This window comes from Squalius cephalus (assembly GCF_949319135.1).
Source record: "Squalius cephalus genome assembly, chromosome: 4".
NCBI lineage: Eukaryota > Metazoa > Chordata > Actinopteri > Cypriniformes > Leuciscidae > Squalius > Squalius cephalus.
This window is the reverse complement of record NC_137125.1, coordinates 24,364,443-24,388,904: the sequence shown is the minus strand read 5'-3', so window position 1 is coordinate 24,388,904 and position 24,462 is coordinate 24,364,443. Positions and strand designations below refer to the sequence as shown.

At 40.5% G+C, this 24,462-nt stretch overlaps 1 protein-coding gene across 2 annotated transcripts; it reads right to left on the bottom strand.

Moving 5' to 3' along the window:
• Positions 1-186: 186 nt before the first annotated feature.
• LOC307157366 (uncharacterized protein) lies at positions 187-20,049 on the bottom strand. Of its 2 annotated transcripts, none has more exons than XM_079869261.1 (3): positions 19,978-20,049; positions 8,276-8,506; positions 187-4,409 (listed from the first exon to the last, which is right to left on the bottom strand). In XM_079869261.1, exons 2-3 carry the CDS (start codon positions 8,442-8,444, stop codon positions 3,307-3,309), a joined length of 1,272 nt encoding a protein of 423 aa, XP_079725387.1. In that variant the 5' UTR covers positions 8,445-8,506; positions 19,978-20,049; the 3' UTR covers positions 187-3,306. The 2 variants fall into 2 exon arrangements, with proteins under 2 accessions (XP_079725387.1, XP_079725388.1); XM_079869262.1 differs by lacking the exon at positions 19,978-20,049 and adding an exon at positions 12,212-12,234.
• Between the last annotated feature and the right edge of the window lie 4,413 nt (positions 20,050-24,462).

Below are 24,462 nucleotides of genomic sequence, written 5' to 3'. Positions count from 1 at the left end.
GTTAAATGTGTTTGAATTGAAAGACATAATAAAGTACATTATATATATATATATATATATATATATATATATATATATACTAAAATATTTGTTATTTGGACATTAGATGTGCCTTATTTAGAATTTTAAACCTGTGTGTATTTTTATGATAGCAATAACTGTAAAGGGGTAATAACTATTGTAATGGGGTAAATCAAATGTAGGCTAATATACTGTCAATTACTAAGCTCAGATTCATCTTACCAGTTAAAATTTATACTCTGCTTTTGTAATTATTTATTTTTAATTTTGTGATTTTAACTTCTGCTTTACAAAGCTTTTTTTAGATTGTGTTCTAATGTTCTTCTAATCATAAACATGTACTACAGCTGCCAAACAAAACCAGAGAGAAATGTATTCATAAATCTTTAAAACAACCTAATTAAATCTTGGGCACAAAACATTCAGCCAGTAAAAAAACCTGTAGTATATATATATTGTATTTAGGCCTATCTATCTATCTATATATATAGGTCTATATTGTCTAATTTATCATTGTAGCCTTATTTAAGTTGATTTTCTGTATACTGTGTATTTATTTTTGGACTAATAGTGGTTAATAAAGTCCAATAATGGTATGAGAGAGTGTCAGTGGTAATATCATTGTGTTCCTATTGGTCAGTGTTAGAGGATCTGTGTAACAACTGAGGCTTAGCCTGACAGTTAGCCTGCCCTGGACCAGGCTAGTTTCCCAGCATAAGTTGCCAGGGTAACTGAGTTTGAACTATTTTAAGTTTGCTTTATGAAACCGAATCTACCAAAAATAAGCCTGACTAACCGAAATAAGCCTGGCTTATACTCTAATCTTGGTTTATGGAACAGCCCCCAGGTTCAGAAAGTAAAATTCCTCCTCAGTATTTTGCTCCAATCACCTGGATTTGCTAATTAGCAGTTTTTCAGCCAGGAGATAGAACTAATTAGTGAAATCAGCTGGCTGAGTTCATGGGTGGAATAAACATATGGCAGGTTTCAAGTAATGAACCTTTTTCCAATACAATTGTTGAAAGCTTCACTTTGCCATCACTAGTGAAAATCCAAGGACCTGAATAAGATTTTGAACAAAATCCAATACATGAAACAAACCATAAACAGGAACAAAAACTTAACTTGGCAATGAACAAAGACCTGGCACATAGAAACATGAGACTGTAACTTATAAAGATACAAACAACAAAGTAACAGGGCAAACATGAGGGCTTAAATACACAAAGACTAATAACAACAATGAACACCTGTGAACAAAAATCAAGACAATTACCCAATGACAACATAGGACACATGACACACAAGGGGAGCACATGGTAAAACCTGGTTATCTGATGTTCTCTGTGAACATCGTTCTAAACTCAGGGGTGCAGAGAGGAAGTGGCACAAATTGAAAGATCCTACTGACCTTGTTCTTTATCAATCTCTCCTCTCTTCCTTCTCTGCTAATATCTCTACTGCTAAAATGACTTATTATCACAACAAAATTAACAATTCTTCTGACTCTCGCATGCTTTTCAAAACCTTCTCATCTCTTCTCAACCCTCCTCCTCCTACTCCATCAACCCGAACAGCTGATGATTTTTCCACACTCTTCATAAATAAAACGACCACCATCAGTGGCCAATTTACCAATCCACAAACTGACACACATTTTACCAGCCAACACACACACACTCTACCCCCTTCTCTCTGCTTTCAGAGGCAGAAGTCTCCAAACTCCTCCTTTCCAATCGCCCTACTACCTGTCCGTTTGATCCTATTCCCACTAATCTACTTCAAGCCATTTCTTCCTCAGTTATACCTGCACTCACGCACATCATCAACACCTCTCTTCACACTGGTACCTTTCCCACAGCATTTTAGCAGGCTCGGGTCACCCCACTGGTTAAAAAACCCACTCTAAATCCAGCACATCTGGAAAATTACAGACTGGTATCCCTTCTTCCATTCATCGTTAAAACACTTGAACGAGTTGTTTTCAACCAGACCTCTTCCTTTCTTACACAGAACAACCTCCTGGACAACAACCAGTCTGGTTTCAAAAGTGGACACTCAACTGAGACTGCCCTGCTCTCTTTAATTGAAGCTCTGAGACTGGCAAGAGCAGCTTCCAAATCCTCAGTTCTCATCCTGCTGGATCGGTCTGCTGCCTTTGACACAGTTAACCACCAGATCCTTCTGTCAATCCTAAAGACGAAGGGCATCTTAGGAACCGCACTCCAATGGTTCAAGTCTTACCTCTCGGGTAGGTTCTTTAGGGTGTCGTGGAGGGGTGTGGTGTCTAAGACCCAACATCTAGCTACTGGGGTGCCTCAGGGCTCAGTGCTTGGACCACTTCTCTTCTCCATCTACATGACATCACTAGGATCTGTGATTGAAACATGGCTTTTCCTATCACTGCTACGCTGATGACACACAACTCTACCTCTCATTGCAGCCTGACGATCCGACGGTAGCTGCTTGCATCTCAGCCTGCCTGACAGACATTTCTGGCTGGATGAAGGACCACCACCTTCAACTAAACCTTGCAAAGACAGAGCTACTCATGGTCCCGGCCAACCCAACACTTCATCACAACTTCACCATTCAGCTAGGTTCGTCATCCATAACTCCATCAAGGTCAGCCAGGAACCTTGGAGTTGTGATTGATGATCAATTGAACTTCACAGACCACATTGCTAGAACTGCCCGGGCCTGCAGATTTGCCTTGTACAACATTAGGAGGATCAGGCCCTTCCTATCAGAGCATGCTACACAACTCCTTGTCTACTTGTTCTATCCAGACTGGACTATTGTAATGCTCTCCTGGCTGGTCTTCCAGCTTGCTCTGTCAAACCTCTGCAACTGATCCAGAATGCTGCAGCTTGAGTGGTCTTTAACGAGCCGAAGAGTGCACACGTCACTCCTCTCCTCACAAAATTGCACTGGTTGACAGTTGCCACTCGCATCAAATTCAAGTCACTGACGTTTGCCTACAGAACAACCACTGGCTCTGCTCTGGTGAGTTTAAATTATACAATATACTGGTGCTATTTTAAATAGCTGAGCAAGTACAAAATCTTTTCACACAAAGAACACAAATAGGGTCTCACATCTGAATGATTTATTAGGTGTGATGGTAAGTGTGATGACAAAAAATATTTTTTTATACTGATCACAATTAAGTAACCTCCCTCCAGAGTAAATGTGCAGGTGATTTTTGAAAATTCTCATTTTTTTAACCTCGTCACACTGAAGAACACTGACATTTCTTACCAGAAGTATGACACTAATGACGTTTCAGGTCTGTGTGAAATGAAGACACTTGTAAGGCCTCCCTCTAGTGTGAACTCTCATGTGAATCTTTAGGTTTGCTTTGTTTGAGCGAGTCTTTCCACAGTGATGACACATGAAAGGCTTCTCTCCAATGTGAGTTATTACATGATTCTTAAGGTGATTGCTGTCTGTGAAACTCAGTCCACACTGATGACATATAAATCTGTTCTCTCTTGAGTGAATCCTCATGTGGCAATCAAGGTTTACTTTACGTCTGAAGCTCTTTCCACACTGACCACATGTGAATGACTTCTCTCCAGCATGAATTCTTGTGTGAGCATTAAGGGATCCTTGATGTGTAAATCTCTTTCCACACTGAGAGCATACATAAGGCTTCTCTCCAGTGTGAATTCTCATGTGGACTTTAATTGTTGCTTTATGTGAAAAACTCATTCCACACTGTTGACAGGTGAAAGGTTTTTCTCCTGTGTGAACTCTCATGTGTTTTTTAAGGTTTCCTTTTTCAGAGAAACCTTTTCCACACTGTTGGCAGGTGTAAGGCTTTTCTCCAGTGTGAATTCTCATGTGGACTTTTAGGTTTCCAGGTTGACTGAAACTCTTTCCACACTGAGGGCATGTGTAATGGCTCTCTCCAGTGTGAACTCTCATGTGGATTTTAATTGTTGCTTTATGTGTAAAACTTTTTCCACACTGTTGGCAGGTGTAAGGGGTTTCTCCCGTGTGAAGTCTCATGTGGACTTTAAGACTTCCTTTACCAGTGAAACTCTTTCCACACTGAGGGCATGTGTAAGGCTTCTCTCCAGTGTGGATTCGCATGTGATTTTTAAGGTTTTCTTTTTTAGTGAAACCTTTTCCACACTGAGGGCATTTGTAAGGCTTCTCTCCATTGTGAATTCTCATGTGGTCTTTAAGGTTTCCATGTTGACTAAAACTCTTTCCGCACTGAAAGCAGGTGAAATAACTTCTAGTTCCAGTATTTTGACATTTTGTTTGTGAGGACGTCTTTTCAGTCTGTGAGCAATATTGTTCCGCAGTTATGAAATCATGATGTTTCTCTTCCTTTACATCATTCAGGTCTTGACTCTCCTCTTTCAGTGGCATCCAATCTAAAGTAAAAAAAAAAGAAGACAAATATATGTTTATCACCAGTTTAATGGCACAAAGCAACAGACATCAATTTCAATTTTGACATGTTATTGTGTGCTCATTCTCACATTGAAAGTGCTCCTCAGGATGAACGTAAAACCGTTCACTTTACCCTGTGATTAATAGTGAGCAACAAACATCCTGCCTGGCTCCTAAACTAGGATTGTCCAGGACTCTCAGTTTATATATAAATTAAAGGCGTGTTGGTTCAGAAAAAGAGTCTTGTTCCTCAAATAATAGTCTGTTGACTAAAATCAATTGAATGACAACTAGGCTAAAGGTCCATATACTCCAAGTGAAACTGAAGAACAAACTATTGTGACGAATTCAAACAAAATCAGTCCCAAACGAAGTTAGTTTGGATTTAGTTTCAGGAGTTTGAAACAGCTTGCAAGCTCTGGCTGATAAACACCATCAAACTACTATTGGTACTACTATTATGGTTCTCTCTATTAGTGTTACTGTACCTTAGCGCTACATTTGACACTATCGACCACAACGTTATCGAAAATTCTCAAATACTCGAAAATTACGTTGGCATTTGTGTAACTGCATTAGCATGGTTCAAATCATACTTATCTGACCATTACTGATTTGTAGATGTAAATGTAGAAGTTTTGATCACAAGTTCAGTATGTCAGTAAGCTCAGTTGCTGTTCACTCTGTATTAGGGTTGGGCGGTATTATGGTAATATCATATACCGCGGGGTTTTAAAATAGCAACGGTATCAGTTTCAATACCGTCATTACCGGCACTTATATATAATATATAAATATAATTTATTTAATGCCTAAAAATGCTTATGTGTGGTTGTCATCAAGTGACAGTGTGGAGGAGAGAGAGAGAGAGAGAGAGAGAGAGAAGGGAGAGGCGGTAACCGCGAGATAGGGCTGGGCGATAAAACGATAACGATAATTTTATTATTATAATTTCTCTCGATAAAACGATATCAAGAGTTCGATAATGTTTATGCGCCAAAAGCGGAACGAAACTCATTTGAACCGCGTGCCACACGGACCATTAATCCGCTCGGCTCAAAGTCCAAACGGCAGCGCGAGCTCACTAGAGCAGATGCGTTTACTCTGATCGCTCTCGTCACGAGATCCAGTGAGAAGCGCTTGAATTCAGCGAACACAATGTCTCAGTGATTTAAACCAGTTTAAAGGCAGATGAAACAGCGCTGACAAACAGGAGAAACACTGTGCGCAGAAGGCTTTTCCGTCTACAAATTCCCATCATTTACCATGGATTTACTGTAACATTAGCCTAGTAATATTAACTGCACCATGAAATGTGGGACATACATATCGAATTGTATTATATTATTAATGTAGACAATGTATTAAAGGACTGATGGAATATGATTACAGTATTTAATAATGTATCTAGGCTACTGTTTTTCATACAAATACCATAGAAACCATAAAGTTACATTTTGCCATGATAGTGAGGTTATCATGATCTAAATGCATGATACTGGATGACCAATGGTTAAGTTTAATAAAACTCAAACAGTCAGAATATTACATTTTACCAAATAAAAATTAGCACATGCAGAAACTAAGAAATTAATTGTCCAATAAAGATATTTATTTTGTTAAGGAAAAATTTGTTTGAATGTTCTACCTCAGATTTGTGAAATGTTCAACAGTTTGGCAAGTGTTTGTCCTGATATGTTCTGACAATAAAGAGTAGTTTAAAACCACAATTAATGCTCTGGTTTCTACAACTTTCACTTAGGAGCAAAAATCTGCCTTTAAACTTGAAAGAAATAAAGATTTTAGTTTTATCGTGATAATTATCGATATCGACTGATATAAAAAAATTATCGTGAAATTTTTTTTTGGCCATATCGCCCAGCCCTACCGCGAGAGATGGAAACACCTCTAACCTAATGTCGCATCTCCGAAACAACCACCCACTCACTGCTGCGAGGATGCATTTTGCCCCGAGTTCATTAAATAAGCGCATTAGTTCATATTTGTTAAAATATTATAATGTTATTTTTTTCATCTATGTTGATAATGAAAAGTGAACAGCACGAGTAAGATGGGATGCATCGGGAGTCAGACATTTTGACCACTTAATTAAGTTTCGTTTTGTAAAAGGCCTTTCTTTAAAGTGAATTTTGTTTTGTATAAATTGTATCTTAATTTAAAAAAAAATTCATCAACCAATTGCCTGGATTTAAGAAATAAGAATCAAATATAGAAGACAATATAATCATGACGTGATCGTGTGCTGGCGTGCCGCGGTCACTTGCATTGAAATCTCATCATAAATTAACCGAAACTCAGTGTATGCCTCACAGACATGACTGATAGGCCTATATCTAAATTAAGCTTGAAATTTCATTAAACGAAACAATTCAAAACGAAAAGAAATAGGCCACTCACTGATTATTTAATCCATGATGTTCATTTCTCTCTATGCGCGTTCATACGGAGATGGCGATCATCAAATTCATTAAACGAAACTATTCAAAACTAAAAGAAATAGGCTAGCCTACTCTCTGATTATGTAATCCATGATGTGCATTTCTCTCTATCGTTCACTATGGAGATAGCGATCGTCAATTTCTTTAAACGAAACAATTCAAAACGAAAAGAAATATAGGCAGCATACTCTGATTAATCCATGATGTGCATTTCTCTCTATAGGCGCGTTCACTACGGAGATGCCGATCGTCAATTTCTTTAAACAAAACAATTCAAAACGAAAAGAAAAAGGCTAGCCTATACCTTCTGATTATGTAATCCATGATTTGCATTTCTCTCTATATATGCGCGTTCACTAGGAGATGGCGATCGTCAACTTAATCTTTGCAGCAGACGCTGACAGAAAAGTTGTATTAATAAAAATCAATGGACGCGTGTCACCGGATTTACAAATGCACTTCTTGCTTGTTGCATGCACACATTTCAAAATAATGAGATATTATGTTGAAAAAATGTATTAACAATAATAAATCTTTAATAATATTTGATTGAATGTTGAATGTTGTGCTTGTTTAATTTAATAAAATTAATACTTTAATTGTGATAATTAAAATAATTCAATATTATATATTAAGTGTCCCATTTTTGCTCATTTATTAATAGTATTTATATCTAGCACCCCCTCAGCACCTGCGTTAAAAAATTATTTGGCGCCGCCATATTATAACGGCCCACGTATTAAAAATAGTCAAGTCTAAATCGGGCTGGGGCTCATAATTACATTTAATGCCATCAGCCGGGCTCGGACACAACGTGCACGGGTTGGGCTTGATTTTTTTTTTTTTTGCCCGATCTGGTATTCGGTTTCTGAACGGTGTAGGCACAAGCCAACAGTTTGGTGACGCTGTCTGAGCCTTATGTCATAATTTTTAATTAGTCACGGTAATACCGTATACCCCGGTAAAATAGGGAGGAGGTTTGACGGTATCAAAATTTGGATACCGCCTAAGCCTACTCTGTATGCTACCCTTGGGAGATATGAGTAGGAACATTTGCATTAGTTTTCACTGTTATGCCGATGATACTCAGCTCTATATTTTTACAGCCCGACTAAACATACCAATTCACATAACTAACTGAATGCATAGCTGATATAAAAAATTGGAGACGTAATTTTCTAATACTAAATTTGTAAAATTTAATCATGTAATCATGTAATTTGGTCATGTAATCTCAACATGTCTGTCCACTTGAGGCGACCCAAACAATGCCAAAATAAAACTGACACTTTTTTGACATTCTTCAAAAAATTTCATTCATTTCTGTAGAGCTGGGCATTTTAATAAAGATCAAATTGACTGAGTTCAGCTTTGAGAATGAAACCAACCTGTTTGTTCCTCAGTTTCTTCTTGTTTCACTCTAAAAGTTTCTTCAATCTTCATGTCTTCACTCTCCTCTTTAATAAACACCGTCTTTGTTTGTTTCTCATCTTCTTGTTTCACACTGAATGTTTCTTCAATCTTCATTTCTTCACTCTCCTCTTTAATAAACGCCATCTTTATAATAGTGTCTCGTGGATCTCAGCTGCTTCACCAGGAGTTTTTCCTGTGTGTTTGTCCTGTTTAAGATGAGAATAATTAACAGAAAGAAAAATAAATCCAAAATCTCTGGGTGCGCCTCAATCAGCTCTAGTTCAGTAGTCAGTGCACTGGTAAGAGAGTCAGTCAAAAACACTCCAAAACTACCACAACAAAATCATGAGCATAAATTAGAAAGACTCTTCACATTTAGTTGTGATTTATATTTGTAATTTGTTTAGAGTGATAGTTAAATGGTCCAACTCTGGTCCAATATGCTTAAAACAGAAGTTTTTCCTTTGAGTCTTCCATGTAGACGACACCATTGTCAGAACGTTCCCCATTTACACGGATCTGCAAAAACGACTAAAAACTCTGTATTCTGCTGCCTGGCCATTAGATGGCGATGAAACACTATATACTTAAAACGTAATACGCATGTGCATGACATCATTGTTTTCACAGATTCACGTTTGTGTTGTTTACACAGAGACCGTTTTCAAAACTTGCACTTTGAAACCCATTTTCAAAAGTCTGCGTTTTCAGGCACCGAAAATGCTGTTGTCGTGTAAACGAATGGCCAAACACATAAAAAGTTTTTAGTTGAAAACTGTCATGTTGACTTAAGGCGGGCATACACTGTGCGATTTTTGTCCGGTTTTGAGCCAAATTCTGACTCGTACGACTCTTTTTCGGGTCGGACTGATTTTCAGCTTTGTCGTGCGTCGTTTGTTGTGCAGTGTACAGGGGGAAACGAGAGGCAATTAACCTCTCCCGACCGGCAATCAGATGGTCGGATGAATTTCTGGCATGTTAGAAATTTTGGTCGCTCCTCGTGACTATATCGCACAGTTGAAGCAGAGCTATGAACCGATTGCCCTAAACTCAGTGTTTTTTCCCTCACTGTGCCCTCGCGAAAACAGAAGTTTCATCTGCAGCAAAAACAAAACAAAAAATTTAAAAGAGGAAGATCTTTAAGTTCTGTAGTTCAAGCTAACTACAAATTACTGTTGCTTACCTCCAGTTCGTGTTGCAAAATGGATTAACCATTACCCACGTTTTCCGAGCCACCTGCGATGTACACTTTGCCTCTTTTATTAATTTGTTAAACAATGTTTTTGAAATAAAGCTGTTTTTAATTTAATTTTTTTTTATTTATTGCAGTGTTCAGACATATTATAGACTGTTAATAATTAATTATATGCCTATAATTTATTGAAATCGACCTAAATGTTTTTTGACAATTTTCAATAAGGAGAAGTAAGCTTCTATGTAATCTTTTATTATCCTCACAGCGCGTTGGTTATGCGGTGATGCGCTATGAAATTATTGCGTGGCAATTTAATTATAATAGCCTATCAATTTAATAATAAAAGTAGCCTAGGCCTTCCCTACTACTACTACTACTACTAATAATACAATAATACTAATAATAATTTAATACATAAATTGGAAATGTTAAATCATCTTGATATTGATAGCTAATGCTTGTTTTGACAATATCTCTGGATACATGATGTTGTCTATAGACGCAAACCCGGCATGAGGGTTTATCGCGCTGATTCGCGCATATTTCACACGTAAAGTCGCAGCTCGATGATCAGACCGTATAGTGTGAGCACATAAATCCTGAGCTTTGGCTTTACATCGCATGCGATCTACTCGCTCAGTGCGAGTAGGCACCTTGCTGAAATCGCACAGATATCACACAGTGTATGCCCGCCTTTACCCTGAGATGGGAAACTCTGAGTTTTGGGTTTCAGAACAGCTGAATTGAGTTAGTTCAAATAACTCTTTAATAAAGCACATGCAACACTAGGGGAGCGTGGGGCGCAAAAATAACGCGGGGTAAAAAGTAACACGGACATTTTAGATAGTTGCACAGGGTTAACTATGATGTTCTTCCGGGCTTTTCACCACACTGTCGGCAGACGTCTTCCCGCAATTTTTCGAGAAAGTTCGTCAAATATTGGATGAGGACTGTTTTTTATAATAGTAGTTTTTTCGATTTTCAAAGAATGTGTGAAAGTAGGTTAGTCCAATCTTATATTGTTGTGATTACCGTCTTCTTGGCTAAAAGATGTTACCATTTTGAAAGATGTGAAAAACGCATAGTGACTGCTAGCCAGTCCTGAGGTAAACACTACACAGCGGGGTTAGTTGTAACACGGTATTACAACTAAGCCGCACATAATAATCGGCAATGTCGGATTGTATCAAGTACATTTTGCGAATAAATATATTTATATAGCTTATAAATATAAATTATATGTTTGTGTACACATACTCACACACATATATCATTTATATTTATAAGCTATATCTACATACATATGTATATTATACGTATGTATATATAGCTTATAAATATAAATGCAAATGCTGTGTGTGTGTGTGTACACACATATAGCCTATACAATTTATATTTAAATAAATTGAATACATTCCCATTGTATTACAGTAAGTACAGTTTGCACAAACACTTGTTGCATTTCTTTTATTCACAGGGTTAGAATAGAAATAGTAGAAAGTCGACAACTAGGGGACAGACTACTAGGGAAGTTTTTAGTTTGGCAGCCAGGGAGGTGGAGAGAGGCAGGTCCTTGCGGAGCGTGGCATATAGCTATGGCATCTGCCATGTTACTCTACACCGCTTTATAAGACGTAAACACAAACTGCAGGAGCAGGGAGTAAGATCACCACTACCTCCAGTGGGCTACTCTTCACACAAAAAAAGTGTTTACTTCAGAGCAGGAGGAGCAGCTTGTTGCTTATTTGACTCGTGCGGCAGCAATGTGTTATGGGCTGAGCCCCAAGGAGGTAGGCTGGTTGAACTAGGATAAGTTAGGAATAATTGCTCTGTTCTGTTGAATTCTGTTCACATTCAAGTGCCTGTTTCTGTTATAAATGGTAGGTTCGTTTGTTTGAATGCTTAGAATAAATGAATTAATACATAGGCCTACACACTCTCTCTCTCACACACACACATAAATACATACATAGGCTACACACGTGCATACAAGTATGCATATATACTTACACAAATAAGCAATTTTAGGATGCCGTGTGTGATGTATGTAAAAGCAATTCATGTAGTTGACTATTTTTTTTTTTTTTTCCTTTTTTATGTTTGTGTTTTTTAGTTTCGAAAACTTGCATTCGAATGCGCTGTCAAGTTCCACTGCAAATTCATGGAATCCTGGTCAAAAACCCAAATGGCAGGCAAAGACTGGTTTACATCCTTCCTCAAAAGGAACAAGTCTCTTTCAATACAAAAACCACAAGCCACCAGTATGGCGAGAGCAACTAGTTTAAATTCTCACAATGTAGGAATTTTTTTTAACAATTTAGACACTGTATACAATACTCACCATTTCAGGCCAAATGACATATGGAATATGGATGAGACTGGTGTGACCACAGTACAGACCCCAGAAAAAATAATTGCGACAAAAGGAGTGCGCCAGATCGGAGCAATGACATCTGGAGAAAGGGGTACGCTTGTGACTGTGGTAGTGGCCATTAATGCCCTGGGGAATTCGGTGCCTCCGTTTTTTGTTTTTCCCCGTAAACGATATTACTCTCACTTCATCCATGAAGAGCCGCCTGCATCAGCCGGAGCAGCAAATGGGTCTGGTTGGATGCAAGAAGAGGAATTTTTGCAGTTCCTTCACCACTTTGCCAACCATACAAAACCCTCGCTAGAAATGAAGGTACTTCTCTTGCTGGACAATCACGTGTCCCACCTGTCTGTGCCAGCCATGGATTTCTGTAGAGAAAGAGGCATTGTTTTACTTACTTTCCCGCCACACTGCACTCATAAGCTCTATCCCCTGGACAGAACAGTTTTTCAATCTTTCAAATGGAGGGTCAACACGCACCTGGACGCCTGGATGAAAGCTCACCCTGGCAAGAACGCCACAATATACGACCTCCCTGGGATTGTTGCAAAAGCGTTGCCACAGGCAACAACACCTGAGAACATCATGTCGGGTTTCAGGTATCCATCTATTAAATAAAAAATAATAAAATCCTTAATTTCCTTTGGGATGAATAAATTATCTGTCTATCTATCTATCTAGGTGCACTGGTATCTGGCCCTACAGCCCTGATGTGTTTGGAGAAAATGACTTTGCTCCTGCATATGCAACTGACCGACCAGAGCCAACTACCTTGACATCCTCTGCAGATTCCGCCACACTTCTCCACACTCCACCAGGGCTGCTCCTCTCTCCACCAGGGCTCCTCCACACTCCACCAGGGCTGCTCCTCTCTCCACCAGGGCTCCTCCACACTCCACCAGGGCTCCTCCTCTCTCCACCAGGGCTCCTCCACACTCCACCAGGGCTCCTCCTCTCTCCACCAGGGCTCCTCCACACTCCACCAGGGCTCCTCCACACTCCACCAGGGCTCCTCCTCTCTCCACCAGGGCTCCTCCACACTCCACCAGGGCTGCTCCTCTCTCCACCAGGGCTCCTCCACACTCCACCAGGGCTCCTCCACACTCCACCAGGGCTGCTCCTCCACACTCCACCAGGGCTGCTCCTCTCTCCACCAGGGCTGCTCCTCTCTCCACCAGGGCTCCTCCACACTCCACCAAGGCTCCTCCTCTCTCCACCAGGGCTGCTCCTCCACACTCCACCAGGGCTCCTCCACACTCCACCAGGGCTGCTCCTCCACACTCCACCAGGGCTCCTCCACACTCCACCAAGGCTCCTCCTCTCTCCACCAGGGCTGCTCCTCCACACTCCACCAGGGCTCCTCCACACTCCACCAGGGCTGCTCCTCCACACTCCACCAGGGCTCCTCCACACTCCACCAGGGCTGCTCCTCTCTCCACCAGGGCTGCTTAGGGCCCTATAATTTCCGCGATCACGGAATCGCGGACGGAATCGCGGAATTGGCAAATTAACGCGGAATCTAGTGTCAACGCGGAATTTCGCAGAATTTTAGATATTTGGAATAAAATTCTGTTTTTGTGTGGGAGAAAAAAGTATGTCTGAGGAAAATCGCATATTACTGAAAGAACGAACTGAGAGAGAGGCCCGGTCGCTCGCGCGTCTTCAAACTGTCTTGCTCTCTCTCTCTCTCTCACTCCCTCGCGCTTATTAATCTAAATCAATTGAGAATTGACACAATGGTAAAAGATCTGAAGAACGAAGTTTCACGTGGAGTATTCGGATATTTTTTTTTTCCTGAATTAGGCTACCGCTGGGTGTGAATTGTGCAAAAAAAACCTTTTTTACCTTGCCTTCTTCTCTGAAAAGCGTTCCGCCCATTCAGCTGACATAAAAAACACTTTCAATAAACTAAACAAAACCTATCCAATGATGAAATGTTGTCTGTGTTGACAAATCTTGTGCGATGTCCTAACTGCCGGGATAATCACACAACGCGTACAAGTCTGCTAATGATACGTCCGATTCGCGAACTAATGACTCCTTTGAACCGATTCACTTTAATGAATGGTTAAAACAACTGATCTGTCCAACACTGAATCGGTTCTGTGTATAACAAAATCGGTAACACTTTACAATAAGGTTCCATTTATTAAACTCTAGTTAACTAGATCAGTTAACATTAACTATTAATAAACTGCACTTCTACAGCATTTATTAATCTTTATTAATGTTAATTTCACCATTTAGTAGCCTACATTATTTAAATGAAAAGTTGTATTTGTTAACATTAGTTATCTTAATGCACTGTGTGAAGTAACATAATAAAAATGCAGGGTTAGGGTTAACTAAGATTAACAAAGATTAATAAATACAGTAACAAATGTATTGCTCGTGGTTCATGTTAGTTAGCCTAATACATTCAATAAAGTAAACAAACCAAACCACATTTAACACCTCTTAAAACGAGAATTTTGTTTGTTACCTCAATAAATTTAGGGTCATTCTTATTTTATTTGTGTATATTTTAATCATTAACATTAAAAACACTCTTTTTACGACTAAAATAACAGTAAAGGGTAAAAAAAAAAACTGAATTCCCAAAAATTAAAACGGAAAAAACGGAATTTGCAAAAATTAAAACGGAAAAAACGGAATTTGGGAAAAAATAAAACGGAATTTGGGAAAAAATAAAACGGATTTTATAGGGCCCTAGCTGCTCCTCTCTCCACCAGGGCTGCTCCTCCACACTCCACCAGGGCTCCTCCACACTCCACCAGGGCTGCTCCTCTCTCCACCAGGGCTGCTCCTCCACACTCCACCAGGGCTCCTCCACACTCCACCAGGGCTCCTCCACACTCCACCAGGGCTGCTCCTCCACACTCCACCAGGGCTGCTCCTCTCTCCACCAGGGCTGCTCCTCTATCCACCAGGGCTACTCCTCTCTCCACCAGGGCTGCTCCTCTCTCCACCCTCCACCAGGGCTGCTCCTCTCTCCACCAGGTCTCCTCCACACTCCACCAGGGCTCCTCCACACTCCACCAGGGCTGCTCCTCTCTCCACCAGGGCTGCTCCTCCACACTCCACCAGGGCTGCTCCTCTCTCCACCAGGGCTGCTCCTCCACACTCCACCAGGGCTCCTCCACACTCCACCAGGGCTGCTCCTCTCTCCACCAGGGCTGCTCCTCCACACTCCACCAGGGCTCCTCCACACTCCACCAGGGCTCCTCCACACTCCACCAGGGCTGCTCCTCCACACTCCACCAGGGCTGCTCCTCTCTCCACCAGGGCTGCTCCTCTATCCACCAGGGCTACTCCTCTCTCCACCAGGGCTGCTCCTCTCTCCACCCTCCACCAGGGCTGCTCCTCTCTCCACCAGGTCTCCTCCACACTCCACCAGGGCTCCTCCACACTCCACCAGGGCTGCTCCTCTCTCCACCAGGGCTGCTCCTCCACACTCCACCAGGGCTGCTCCTCTCTCCACCAGGGCTGCTCCTCTCTCCACCAGGGCTGCTCCTCTCTCCACCAGGGCTCCTCCACACTCCACCAGGGCTGCTCCTCTCTCCACCAGGGCTGCTCCTCTCTCCACCAGGGCTGCTCCTCTCTCCACCAGGGCTCCTCCACACTCCACCAGGGCTCCTCCTCTCTCCACAAGGGCTGCTCCTCTCTCCACCAGGGCTCCTCCTCTCTCCACCAGGGCTCCTCCTCTCTCCACCAGGGCTGCTCCTCTCTCCACCAGGGCTCCTCCACACTCCACCAGGGCTCCTCCTCTCTCCACAAGGGCTGCTCCTCTCTCCACCAGGGCTGCTCCTCCACACTCCACCAGGGCTCCTCCACACTCCACCAGGGCTCCTCCACACTCCACCAGGGCTGCTCCTCTCTCCACCAGGGCTCCTCCACACTCCACCAGGTCTCCTCCACACTCCACCAGGGCTGCTCCTCTCTCCACCAGGGCTGCTCCTCCACACTCCACCAGGGCTGCTCCTCTCTCCACCAGGGCTCCTCCACACTCCACCAGGGCTCCTCCTCTCTCCACCAGGGCTGCTCCTCTCTCCACCAGGGCTGCTCCTCCACACTCCACCAGGGCTCCTCCACACTCCACCAGGGCTCCTCCACACTCCACCAGGGCTGCTCCTCTCTCCACCAGGGCTCCTCCACACTCCACCAGGTCTCCTCCACACTCCACCAGGGCTGCTCCTCTCTCCACCAGGGCTGCTCCTCCACACTCCACCAGGGCTGCTCCTCTCTCCACCAGGGCTGCTCCTCTCTCCACCAGGGCTGCTCCTCCACACTCCACCAGGGCTCCTCCACACTCCACCAGGGCTCCTCCACACTCCACCAGGTCTCCTCCACACTCCACCAGGTCTGCTCCTCTCTCCACCAGGGCTCCTCCACACTCCACCAGGGCTCCTCCTCTCTTCACCAGGGCTCCTCCACACTCCACCAGGGCTCCTCCTCTCTTCACCAGGGCTCCACCACACTCCACCAGGGCTCCTCCTCTCTTCACCAGGGCTCCACCACACTCCACCAGGGCTCCTCCTCTCTTCACCAGGGCTCCACCACACTCCACCAGGGCTCCTTCAAACTCCACCAGGGCTCCTCTGTGCCTGAATTCAATCCTGCTTTAGTCAGGCCCTTCCCCAAGGCACCTCCAAGAAAAGAAGTTGCCAAGCCCAGAAAGAAGATAATAAGTGCCATCCTCACAGACACTCCAGTCGTTGCAGAAGAAGAGTTTAGAAAGAGCAAAAAGACAGCCCCCAAGAACAGAAGCCTTGGTGTGAAAAAGCAAAGTAAAGCAAGTAACTCAGTCGACTGCCTTGTGTGCGGGGAGGAATTTACATCCTCTGCACCTGGAGAGAAATGGGTTAAATGTGTCTTTTGTGATGGGTGGGCACATGAGTTATGCACAGAGGGAAATTAACATTATGTTTGTCACGTCTGTGATGAAGAGTAAGTTGTATTAAAGGGATAGTTCACTCAAAAATGAAAAGGAGCCCATGATTTACTCACCCTGAAGCCATCCTAGGTGTATATGACATTCTTCTTTCAGACTAATACAATTCGAGTTGTATTTAAAAAATGTCCTGGCTCTTCCAAGCTTTATAATGAGAGTTAATGAGTATATTTTTTTGGAAGTCCATCAGAGCGCATACATCCATGATGGAAAATATACCCATTCACTCCCATTATAAAGCTTGGAAGAGCCAGGACATTTTTTAATATAACTCAGATTATATTCGTCTGAAAGTAGAATGTCATATACACCTAGGATGACTTAAGGGTGAGTTAATCATGGGGAAATTTTCATTTTTGGGTGAACCATCCCTTTAATGAGTAAAGTTTCTAGGCTACACATCGTACAGTGGTATGTTGAAAATGTTTCCACTTACTATGTGATGAATATTTGTTAGATTTATCATTTATTAGCACTGATACAAAATAATCAGTTATTCAGTTCATTCAAATATCAGTTATACAGAAACGGTGTGAAAAGATGCGTTTTTTTTTTTATCTTTACCTTGAAAAGCTTATGCAAATGTTTAAATGTCTTGTGAAAGGAAATGGTTTATGCACATTTTAAAATGTCTTAAGATAAAAAAAGAAAGTTACATGATTTTTAAAATGTTAGCCTATCGGTTCATGAAACTGAGGCCTATATACAGGTCTGTTTTAAAAGTAAAAAAAAAAAAGTTTGACATGATTTGTTGTCTAATCTCCCTTAAATCACACAGTTGAAGAGGTTGAAATGTCTTCATAAATGTTAAGAGTGACATGTTTTTAATTTTTATTTATTAATGTATTTATTAATGTATTTATTTATTTATGTATGTATTTATTTATTTAATGTATTTATCTACTAGGCCTACTGTAATAAGAAAAATAAATTATTATAATTATTGAACCAGTTTATTGTTGAAAATAAATCTGACCTACAATCAAGAGTATTGTTTTAATAGATCAAAAAATTGACATACTGTGCTATGTAGAATAAAACATTTAGTTGAGTACTATTAGGAAATATACTACAATCTAAACTAAACTGAATTTGAATTTATTGTGTGAAATCTGACTCTTCCAGCAACTGTTACAACTAACTCTCTGTCTGTTACAACTAACCCCGCCCACGGGGTAAATTGTAACATTTGACTCTTGGCGCTTTGGCCGATACTGCACAGGAATGGTAGGTCCGACGAACATACAAACAGTGCTCATTTGTAGGAGAGGCTTGCATGTTGTTTTTTTAAAAATATGGTTTGTCTAACCCCATTACTTTGTTCATTATTTGGCCAAATCCAAAAAGTGTTACGTTGTGCCCCGCACTCCCCTACTTGGAAAGCCATGATCAATGGAACGCCGAAATTACGATTCACCACTGCAACAGCACCCGACAAGAAGACGTCTGCATACTTCCGAGTCTATACGCAAGTTTTATTTTTGTTATAATATCAGAGGTAAAAACTGTCTGAAAGGCAAGTTATTGATCTAATATTTATTTTAATGGTATCCCACGGGCGTGCAAAAAGAAAAAAAGAAAAAAAAGAGAGAACTTGGCAGCAACTAAAAATTAAGTATAAAAACAATTCAATCAGATGATGTGAATATGCGTGTCATTAATGCATCCAACCACATTGGAAATCCTAAAGGAATTTCAAAATATTACGTTACTTACCAAGGCTGCAGCAAGATGTTATCAAGTGAACATCATTTATCAGATTCGCCACATTTAAACCGATTTCTACACTGACCTGCAATCCTGTGAACCTCCTCTTTGATGGCACTCACAGGTTTGTGCTCAGGAAACAACATAAAAACTCTCAGAAAGAGCATGAGAGCGAGGCACACTTTCCTTAACGCTCTGAATACAGCGGCCTTAATAATGTGCTCTGCATCCCCGATGTTAGTGTATATAGAAAACTACTATTGTAACAAATGTAACTGAATTAATGCAGCTTCCTCATCTACAGGATCCTGTATAAAAGTCATGCCATTTGTCACTTTGACACAATGAAAATATGAGCAATGAATGAATTATCCTATAAAATACTTTTCTTACTTAGGCTAGTATTTTTGTTGTTTCCAGTCAAAATATCTAAAGATTCTTAAATCAAGATGCATTTTCTGCATAAGAAAAATGACACAAGGTATTTAATCTTGTTTCCTGCATTATTTTTTTAAATTATTGTTTTGCAAATTATCTGCTAATGGGGTAAGAAAAATAATCTTGTTTCCATTTGCATTAAGAATATTTTTCTTACCCCGCTGGCAGATAACTTTACTTGTTTTAAGTAAAATGCACTTAATTTAGGCTAGTTACAGACTCAGAAAAAAAAAAAAACATTTTTGCAGCGTGAATGAATGAATGACATATTTAAACTCCGCTTAAGCTTTAAAAAGGGAAACTCTGGGTTTACCGAAGAAAACCTGCTTCTGACCAGGTTAGGTTCACAGAGTAAATTACCATGGTAACTGATTCTGAGTATAAGTTACCTCTCTTTCAGAAACGGCTTGACTTACTCTGCTTTCTCGGGTTTGACATACCTCCCAGAGTTTCCTTCATTTCAGGGTTCATATACTCTTAATATACTTCCACTTAAAACCCCCTTTCTGAAAGAGGCCTCTGATAAAAATAAATAAATTAAAAAAACACAAAACTAGCGCTAGTACAAATTAATAAAACAAGTTATTCAGACAATTCATATTTAGTTATGAATAATACAAGCTATTTAATGATTTGTAGATTACATTTAATATATTACACTTTCATAAACACATTTGAAGTTCGTTTGTTAAAGTTGTCTTGATACATTTTGACCAGCATGTCTCGTCAGCGTGCGGTGATTCGAGCGATTCGAATCACTGAATCATTTAAGCATTTGGTTCAATTGACTAAAAAAGCTCCGTTTCTCCATCCGAATTCGTGTTAGGCTAATGATGAACTGGAGCGAAATGAGACTCGTGTCTGTTACTCGTATGTTGAAGCGCTTTACTCACAAGAAATACATTCACTAATGTTTGATAAACTATTAGAATGCCACATACAAGTAAAACAGTAAAGTAGTAACATTGAACGGTTTGTATCGATTTAAACACTTTAAATGGTTAAAAGTACAAACCTTTCTTCAGCATAATCACAACAGACGCAGGAGCGTGGCGCAGCCTTATTGCGTCATATCACGAGGCCAAAATAAGAGTCCTGTCCACACGCTAAAATTACATAAATATGTATTTATAATATTCATGTTAGACAACATTGTATAAAAATGCAAATAATGACCAAACCTACAGGCTAAAATTAGTGTTAGATTTCATAGCAAAGTTCACACGAATAGTATTAGGCCCAGTATAGATACACATATAAAAGTCATGTGTTTCTAATATTACATTGTGGACATTTGAATTTGAATCTAAAAATACCGGACAATTGGTATAAAATATCTAAAAATATGATCTTCCAAGAATCAGTTAAAGATAAATAAATGGCAAGTACAAATGTGATTCATTCAGTACCAAAAAACGATTGATAAACAGTCGAATTAAAAGTGAGTATTTTAGTTAGAGATTTTAAATGAAAGTAATAAGCCAAGTCTTTAATGTCATTTGAGTTGCAGCATATGTAGAGAGATTCAAATCGCTCAGACACAATTTACACCTGCTGAACTTCACAGAAAGCTCTGCTATTTATTTATTTTTAAATCACAAATTAAAGTAATTTTACAGCAAATAATTTACTTCCAATTCACTTAAATTTCTGAAAAGAGATTGGGTCTTAATAAATTTGGCTTTATGTACAAAGAATTGTACTATTATTAATCGCTTGAGCGGATGGGATTTTAGGAATGTACAGTGAAGTCACGTAACTGCCAGATTCAAATGGGCTTTCGCGCTTTAACTAGCACTTAGCAAACACGCTCAGTGTTACGCTCAGTGTGAACTCACGCTCACAACTATTCTGTGTTTTCACCTAGAATATTTTAAACTTACGTGTGAAAATGCCTGAGCTGTCGATTTGAAATATTTGCTCCAAAACTGATGTAAGAAGCGTCATCACCGCATGTGATCACTAGTTAAATGAGACTGCATTCATGTGGTGTCAGAATAATCTGAAAAATAATTTCCTGATTGAGAAAATTCACGTGAATGCAGATCGGAACAACAACACGGAAAGTTAAAGAACATGGTGCCTCATCGACACCGTTTGAGAGGGTTTTCTCAAGTCAGGAGAGGTGTCGTATTTTGCCAGAGAAGTCAAACTGGTCATATTTCTGCAAAAGAATAGCTGAAATTTGAAGCTGGTTTGTAGCATACCAAGAATACCAACTTTGCTGTTGTTAGTACTGTAACTGTTATTTTGTGTCTGTTAAATTATTGTAGTTGGGTTAAGTGGCTTAGGTTTTATTATTTGTTGTACATGTTTTGTGTTTTGTATTGACTTAAATATCCTTATATATACTTTAAACTTTTATTATATTCATCAATTTAAAGAATAAAACAAAATTAATAAACAGCCGTTATTTAATGTCATCCACCTTCGTTTTGTGGCTCTCTTTTTTTCCATAAAGTATCAGTTCAGGCACCGGTACCGTTTAAAAGTATCGATTAGACGCTGGTATGTCACTAAATTAAGCAAAACTTTTGTATGGGTCTTTGGGCAGCAGTAAGGGACTAGGTCTCCCCGTCGGGGAATCGAACCCCAGCCTTCCGCGTGACAGGCAGAGATACTGTCCACTATACTAACGAGGAGTTGCACAGACAGGTAGTCGCGACTGGAGCCCGCTGCAAACAGCCTTCCCATTTTCAGGAACGGCCTCATGCGTCATTTTAGGCCATGGCTTCAAAAGGAGCCAGTGCAGCCAAAAAAATCATCTAATACTATTTAAATATGAAGTGTCTGTATAAAATGTGTTATGTTATTAAATTAGAGAGCTTGTTTTCTAATAAAAAGCTTGGTGGGTCAGGTCAATAAGTTCATGCGTTTTTTTTTCAGTGCCGGGTCCAAACAAAGAGAGTTTCAGTTCTGAGAGTTTCACCTACCAGTTGCTAATGTGTTGCGAGCGTTCTTGCTGACATGTCATTGTCAAGTATTCTGGACAAAATTAAATTATAGCCTTAGAAAGTCAGTGGGGTGTGGTAGCCAACATGCACAACGAAAGATTACTAACTACACAGCCTTTACGCCGCCTTCACACTGGCAGTTGAGATCAGCTCCGTAATACACAGTACGCCCCCAGCGGACGTCGTACTACACCGTTGAAAAGCTTCGGAAGCGAGTAGAACAAAAATGGCAGAGAGATTAGAATGGTTGATTTTGTCAGTGTCAGAATGTACAATTCTGTATGATCTCTCTGATGAGGGTTATAGAGACATTAATCGGAAGGCTGCTGCGTGGAGGAAAGTTGCCCAGGACGTTGACATGTCAGGTCGGCTAAATGTGATATAGTGGTATATAGGGCTGCAACAACGAATCGATAAAAACGATTATTAAAAGAGTTGGCAACGAATTTCATTATCGATTCGTTGTGTCGCGCGATTATTACCCCAGTCAATAATTCGCGGAGATGTTGGAGTATAAATAAATAAAAGTTGAGTTGAGCACAGAGCAGAGCTATGAGGCGCCGGACTGGACAAAAGCGAAGCGAACTCTGCACTCGAGCGACACTGCAAGAGAGACTGAGTGTGTCCGAGAGCGCGCGCGAGAGAGACCGAGTGTGTCTGAGCATTAGTAAATTGGTACATAGTAATATATAATTACTATATAAGAGGCATGGAAGTTCGATAAATGGACAACAATATAAATAAAAACAACAATTAAATTCATACCACTGAATTAGCATACTGTGATTTGAATCAGATAGACAGAAGATGAAAACACTTTCTTGTCTGTCCCAAGTACCACTACAAGGGGAATATTTTTTCCACAATTTGCAGCACTGAATTTTTCATTCTTTAGTCTAAATGACTCAGAGAAACTTCACTATATGCTCAGAAAGGATTAGATGCAAAATACCTTACACACCATAGGAGGTGGTCAATCCATTGTATTTGTTTTTGATATTGTATATACATTGTATTTATAATTAATATTAGGGTAGACTAGAGATATTATCTTCTGTTATAATTATTATTAATGCTATTAGTATTACCTATTATCCATGTGCGAGACTTATCTTTTGTGTACATTTGCTTGTCAAACATTTTTGTTAAAGATTATAACATCTTTGACAAAAAACAAAACACAAGTTTGTGAGTGTAGTGTAGAGAACAAGTTCTGACGTTCAAACAAATCCTGTTAAGTTTTCTGATTTTTATTTTTATTTATTTTTTGAACTAGTTCAAAGTTCAGTTCACACAGATTAATTAATTAATTAAAATGTGCTGAACATTGTCTGTGCTTTTCAGTGGAGGATGTAAAAAAAAGTGGAGGGACCTCCATGATGCCTATGTTCGGTATAGGAGGGAAAACCAGTCCAGGCGGGTAAGCAGGAGGGAGTCCAGGCGGGTAAGCAGGGCTGCTGCCTCTCAGAAGAGGCCCTGGCGTTATGCCCAGATTATGTCCTTCCTCCTGCCGTTTATCACACCACGGAGGACAACCTCCAACCTTACTGAGACAGAGAGAGAGACCCAGGAGGGAGAGGTCTCACAGGAGAGAGAGGGAGAGAATCAGGAGAGAGAGAGAATCACAGATACAGATCACACACAGGAGAGCGTGCGCCCACACGAAATAGAGGACACACCAGACCTGTCAGGGGAGTGTAGGCGGCGGGTTGTCTCTGCAAGCCCCTCAGCGTTTGAGCAGATGATTGTGACTGCAATAGAATCTGTCAATCAACCACCAACACAGGAGAAAGACCCAGACCAGGCCTTCTTGGACAGCCTGCTCCCCACCCTAAAAAGGATGTCCATCCAAAAAAACGTTGCTACGAAGCTGAAAATGCACCAGCTGATATATGAAGCTGAATTTGAGTGTAAATATTTTGTTGTGAATGTTCTCCACAATGGCATTGATAATGTGTAACATGCTGCCATCTCACCTTTTCATTTTTATTTGTTTTTTGTTTTACAGAATCTGGTGGAGCTGAACACACACACACACACACACACACAGTTGTATCATTAGTATAATAAAGTTCACTTTAACTATTATTCAGTACTGTGGTTTATTTTTGCAAGAGAGAGAGCTAGAAGAGACTGCGGCACACACACAAAACACTAATAGAAAGTGTATGTAGAAAGTGCACGTAATTACTTGCATACTTTAAACTTATGTTACATACAATTAATGACATGAGTTTTCTACTTGAAATTTTAATTTAGTTAGCAAATTAAATGACACAACACTGACATGGAATTGCAATTTATGACATTGTGGTTGGCCCTTAAAAGGGCCTTTTGGTCATTGTCTGTAATTATGACACAGGATCATGTCGGTGGACACCTCCCGCCTCAGAGGAAAAGTAGGTCGTATAGGCCTCTCTGACACGAACTGCCTCCAGGGTGGAATTATTGGCACCTTGTCTCGATTCTCCTTTAGTCTATAGGGGCGTGTTGGGGCATCACGGCGAAGAAGGTTGTGGAGGACACAGGTTGCCTTCACGCACACC

What these genes read in the sequence shown, in the direction of transcription:
- LOC307157366 (XM_079869261.1), bottom strand. Translation starts at nt 8,444, where the DNA reads ATGGCGTTTATTAAAGAGGAGAGTGAAGAAATGAAGATTGAAGAAACA. An exon ending in AGAAACTGAGGAACAAACAG is followed by an intron (nt 4,410 to 8,275) that starts GTTGGTTTCATT and finishes TTTTTACTTTAG; the next exon opens with ATTGGATGCCACTGAAAGAG.